General features: G+C 50.0%; 1 protein-coding gene across 2 annotated transcripts in view; it reads right to left on the bottom strand.

Annotated features, from left to right (window-relative positions):
• Window positions 1-638: 638 nt before the first annotated feature.
• Window positions 639-6,000, bottom strand: part of LOC134948394 (HAUS augmin-like complex subunit 7) — an 83,708-nt gene continuing 78,346 nt past the window's right edge. The window contains exons 7-9 of one of the 2 annotated variants that reach the window (XM_063936335.1): window positions 4,233-4,442; window positions 4,018-4,129; window positions 639-877 (exon numbers count right to left, since the gene is read on the bottom strand). In XM_063936335.1, the coding sequence (XP_063792405.1) occupies window positions 816-877; window positions 4,018-4,129; window positions 4,233-4,442 (384 nt within the window). In that variant the 3' untranslated portion in view covers window positions 639-815. The remainder of the gene's footprint in view (window positions 878-4,017; window positions 4,130-4,232; window positions 4,443-6,000) is intronic. The other variant, XM_063936334.1, reaches the window with a different exon arrangement.

The following is a 6,000-nucleotide window of genomic DNA, read 5'->3' as shown; positions in this document are numbered from 1 at the left end:
ATATATTATAAGACCAGACCCTTTGAGTGGTAATCTCACACTCCCACTCTTAATATATTAGCTAACGCAGGTAATACCACCTATACAATTTTAGGTCCAACACATTACTGTGGGATGTGTCACAATGTTGAAAATGTTATTCGGACTTTACAATATATATTTGATCCCTCACAGTATGCCTGTGATCATTATTATATCACCTGTAAATGTATTATAGGTCCAGACCCTTTGAGTGATGATCACATAATCCCACTGTTGGTATATTGATTAACACAAGTAGTGCCACCTATACAATTTCGGGTCCAAAAAATTATTATGGGATGTATCACAATATTAAAATTACTGTTCTGACTTTTCCATTAGACCTAGATTGTAATACATCATATGATGTATTATACTATATACTAAGAGTGGGAGTGTGAGATTACCGCTCAAAGGGTCTGGTCTTATAATATATGAACACAATTACAAGTGATACTAGAATACAGTAAATAAAACACAGTGAACACACTTTTTAATTGATACAGTATCTTTTTTATTTGTTATATTTTTCCATATATATTTCACATCACTTTTTAATTGACTAACATTAAAAGTTATATTTTAGACAAAATATTTTTTTCTCTCTTATAGTGCGCCAACAAAGAGACAATCTTCTCTTCCTTACCTTTGTTGCAGATAGCTTAGAAGAAGTAGTAACAGCAGAGACCATTTCAGGTCAACCAAAAGTCAGTACTATATCCAAATGTTCTCCTCCTGTGGAGTCCAGCTGGTGGCTGCTCATCAACCCAGGCCTCAATGATAGACACGTTTCCCTACTCCTGCCAAGGACGCCGGAACACCTCATAGTTCTGCTTCAGCTCCTGGATTTTCTCATCTAAAAAAAAAAGAAAAGAAAAAAAAGGTAAATGAATGGTCAGACTAAATCCCATTTACTATAGACCAGCAAAACGACCTATCACCAGCTCGGTGCACAGGGAACCAGTAGTGACTGTATAATAAGAAACAACACCTGATCCACAGGACCATGTCCACCCCACCCCACCCTCCTCCTTTCAGGACATGAAAGCACTAAGCATAACATGGTGCTATGTATACTCAGTGGCCACTAGTAGGCACACACACCTTTCTATTGCTGGCACCGTGGGGTGGGGTTGGAGGGCGGGGGGGGGGGGGTGAATTCTTTGCGTCATGGATAGAACAAGGTGCTGGAAACAGTCCGCAGCGATTATTTTCCATGCGGACATGATGGCATCACACGGTTCCTGCAGATCTGTGCGCGGCACATTCACGCTCCCAGTCTCCTGTTCCCCCGATTCCCAAAGATGCTGTGCTGGGTTGTGGCCTGGTCACTGCGGCCGTACCTGTAGAAGTCATTGTCATGTTTGTGGAGCAAGCTTGGAAATGACATAGGCAATGTGAGGGCTGGCATTGATTAGAATACCGGGTGCAGCATCCCGATAATCAGATTCCCTACAGGTGAAGGCAAGTATACTTACCTCTCTCCAATGGTCCCCTAACTCTCCATGTCGGCAACCTAAACCTAACGCTCCTCCCCGGTGGTGCTTATACCTAACCCCCCTCCTGTAGCCTGAACCTAACCCTCTCCCCGTGGCCTAATCCTTCCTGGGGGTGCCTAAAGCTAACCCCCCCCCCCCCCCCTCTCCCCACAGCCTAACCCTCCCTCTGCAACCTAACCCTCCCCTCCCCCACGGCTTACCTGTTCTGCGGCCCAGCACACAGTCCTTCAGGATTCTGGCTCCGGGCTTGTGGCCCTATTTGGGATGCCGAACAGTGTTGGGATTCCGAGCGCAGAGATCCTGACCGGATCCAGCTTTGTGATATGTTGTGCTATCTTGCTGTAAGTCATCAGAGTACGGGTAGCACTGTGCTCTCAACATGATGCACATGGTCAGCTACAATACTCAGACTGACGGTGTAACTATATAATGCTCATCTGGTATTAAGAGGTATAAAATGTGCCAAGGCAACACTCTCTACGCCACTGCACCGCCATCATGGACTTCTGATGGAAAACAGTAAAGATCCATGTTGTTTACACCAAGGGGGTCATTCCGAGTTGATCGCTCGCTAGCTACTTTTAGCAGCCGTGCAAACGCATAGTCGCCGCAGGAGTGCGAACGCCTGTGCAGTCGAGTGGCTGCAAACACATTTTGTGCAAAACAAGACCAGCCCTGTAGTTACTTATTCTGTGCAATGATTGCTGCGACGAATGACACGGTAATGACGTCAGAAACCCGCCCAGCAAACGCCCGGCCACGCCTGCGTTTTTCCAAACACTCCCAGAAAACAGTCTGTTGCCACCCAGAAACTCCCACTTCCTGTCAATCTCCCTGCGTCCGCCAGTGCCACTGAAAGTCGCTATAACCTGTGCAAAACCACAATGCTCTTTGTACCAGTACGCCGCGCGTACGCATTGCAGTGCATACGCAGTTTTTTTAAATGATCGCTACGCAGCGAACAACGGCAGCTAGTGATCAACTCGGAAATAGGGCCCAAATCCTGACCCTGCCGTCTGCATTTTGCAGCTGAACTTGAGTTTCCAACCATTATTTAACAGCTGACTATGTAATTTTGGACTGGGTCTGGTGACTCCCTCAATTCCTCCCCGCAGCTGTATGTTGATAAGGGTCTGTCTTGTGTGGACACGGATGGCTCTGCATTCTCCTGTATTTACCTTTCTGGCTGGGTTTGTTTACCAGGAACTTACGCAATGGGAGCGGCAGCAAATCGGGGCTGTATAGGTTTTGGAATCACTAATAGTGAGGGAATACGGGGGCAAGGGCAGGAGGAAGCTATGTCCTGGCAGCCAGTGAGAGATGTGATGGGAGGAAGGGGGTGCGCCTTAATTGTGGAGACAGAATGTACCCCCAGTATACATATATACGAGGTCAGCTTGTCTACAGTATGGCTTTGGTTACCATCCTTTTGGACTATATCACTGTAGAGTGATCAAGTTGCTCATTCAATTCCTCTCCAGCCCCGTTGGAGAAGCTAAATAGTAAAAACAGACCCAGAATTCCGTATACTGCTTGTACTAAACTAACACAGTTTCTGGTGAATTAATTCAGTGGAATTTTTGTATTTAGTGTAGCGTTAGAGAGCAAGATATGGGGGTATAGATCTCACATTGTAAGCTATACTATAAAGGCCTGTGTAATAGACGGATAAGCCTGTAGACTGCCAGCATGGGAGATTCTGGATGGGACAGGTAATAAAGACCTTTTAATGCTTGTACAATGTCTGTATGAGAACTATATGCTTAAATTAAGCATGGATCTCTCCATGTGTACAGCCCATAATGATGTGCGGCCCCACGCGTTGCTATCGCTGACTCTAGATTGGCCTGCATGCAGGCACAATCTAGCACATCGCTCATCGGGGGATCGCTGGGTGAAATGAGTGGTCCCCCCACCTCGCTCAGCACACAACGCGCTGTGCAGAGCGGGGGGAGAGATGTGTGCTGAGCGGTCTGTGCTAGATCGCTCAGCACACATCTCTGGGGAAGCAGAAACTGCTACTGAGTACAATCACACGCTGGGGACCGCCCAGGGATGCGATCACAATTCAATTGCAACGCAGAACAAGAAATTAGGGATGACCCCCCATTTTTTGGGTTGCAGCGGTGACGTCACACGGCCACCGCAAAAACGATCCATATGCGCTTCCATTGTACGGACCATGCCCGCGCCAAGCCACGTCGAGGCCCCCCTGCCTTCTGACGGCCGCTGCCGTGAATCCTTCTGAGATGCGTTCGCATTTTCAACAATTGCGCAGAAGTCCGAAAATCACTAGATTTTCAGACTTCTGCGATGCTTACTGAATGAGAGCCTTATTCTGTAGACATTTGTAAGAAAGACCCTTTGGTACAGCACGATCTTGCTCTGCATTTCTAGGCCAGTGTTTTCTGTGATTCTCATTGGATTTGGAAATACATGGGGTAACTAGTGTGTGGTGTACACAATGAATGAGCCAAGTAAAGGGCTTGTTACTTACACAGTGTGGCCGCGCTGCTGCCTCCCCAGGACTCTTTACATTGCTGTCTTTTTCTCACCACCTCCACTATGGTATTTGAGGTTTCTGTGAACTGTGCTATAGCTTCCAGCTTCTAAGGAGGAACACGGGGAAGACAGAACGGAGGAGTATAAGTACAAGTGCATTACAGAACTATTAATGAAACACTAAATAAAAGACATTATACATGTACGTACCTTGATGCAGATACCCAGCAAGCTGTGGATGGATTGGAAGAGAGGTCCTGAAGAGCTTATTTGGGGCGCTAGGTGACCGCAATGTTCATGAAACTCGTTCTCATACACTTCAGTGAAAGCCGTGATGAGCTGGTGGAAATCAGTCAGCGCCAATCTCAATGTCTGTGTAACCGTATCCCCGCCGGGAACTGCGCTACAGAGGAAAGTGCACTGCGGAGAGGGGACAGAATGTCACATGTCAGAGCCTAATAGGGTAGGTGGGACAAGGTGGGGGGGATGCAAGGGAAACAGGACAAGAGGATGGGGGAAGGAAGGAAGGAAGGCAAGGGAAACTGGACAAGGTGGGGGGGATGCAAGGGAAACAGGACAAGAGGATGGGGGAAGGAAGGGGGGGAGGCAAGGGAATCTGGACAAGGTGGGGGGGATGCAAGGGAAACAGGACAAGAGGATGGGGGAAGGAAGGAAGGGAAACTGGACAAGGTGGGGGGGATGCAAGGGAAACAGGACAAGAGGATGGGGGAAGGAAGGAAGGAAGGCAAGGGAAACTGGACAAGGTGGGGGGGAGGCAAGGGAATCTGGACAAGGTGGGGGGATGCAAGGGAAACAGGACAAGGTAGGGGGATGCAAGGGAAACAGGACAAGGTAGGGGGATGCAAGGGAAACAGGACAAGGTAGGGGGATGCAAGGGAAACAGGACAAGGTAGGGGGATGCAAGGGAAACAGGACAAGGTAGGGGGATGCAAGGGAAACAGGACAAGGTAGGGGGATGCAAGGGAAACAGGACAAGAGGATGGGGGAAGGAAGGGGGGGGAGGCAAGGGAAACTGGACAAGGTGGGGGGGATGCAAGGGAAACAGGACAAGAGGATGGGGGAAGGAAGGGGGGGAGGCAAGGGAATCTGGACAAGGTGGGGGGGATGCAAGGGAAACAGGACAAGAGGATGGGGGAAGGAAGGAAGGAAGGCAAGGGAAACTGGACAAGGTGGGGGGGATGCAAGGGAAACAGGACAAGAGGATGGGGGAAGGAAGGGGGGAGGCAAGGGAATCTGGACAAGGTGGGGGGATGCAAGCGAAACAGGACAAGAGGATGGGGGAAGGAAGGGGGGGGAGGCAAGGGAAACTGGACAAGGTGGGGGGGATGCAAGGGAAACAGGACAAGAGGATGGGGGAAGGAAGGGGGGGAGGCAAGGGAAACTGGACAAGGTGGGGGGGATGCAAGGGAAACTGGACAAGAGGATGGGGGGAGGCAAGGGAAACTGGACAAGGTGGGGGGATGCAAGGGAAACAGGACAAGAGGATGGGGGAAGGAAGGGGGGGGGGGGCAAGGGAAACTGGACAAGGTGGGGGGATGCAAGGGAAACTGGACAAGAGGATGGGGGAAGGAAGGGGGGGAGGCAAGGGAAACTGGACAAGAGGATGGGGGAAGGAAGGGGGGGGAGCAAGGGAAACTGGACAAGAGGATGGGGGAAGGAAGGGGGGGGAGCAAGGGAAACTGGACAAGGTGGGGGGATGCAAGGGAAACAGGACAAGTAGGGGGATGCAAGGGAAACAGGACAAGGTAGGGGGATGCAAGGGAAACAGGACAAGGTAGGGGGATGCAAGGGAAACAGGACAAGGTAGGGGGATGCAAGGGAAACAGGACAAGAGGATGGGGGAAGGAAGGGGGGGGGAGGCAAGGGAAACTGGACAAGGTGGGGGGATGCAAGGGGAACAGGACAAGAGGAAGGGGGGGGGGAGGCAAGGGAAACTGGACAAGAGGATGGGGGAAGG

This window comes from Pseudophryne corroboree, chromosome 8, assembly GCF_028390025.1.
Source record: "Pseudophryne corroboree isolate aPseCor3 chromosome 8, aPseCor3.hap2, whole genome shotgun sequence".
NCBI classification, from domain to species: Eukaryota; Metazoa; Chordata; class Amphibia; order Anura; family Myobatrachidae; genus Pseudophryne; species Pseudophryne corroboree.
Note: the sequence above shows the minus strand (reverse complement) of the source record. Positions and strands in the feature narration are given on the sequence as shown.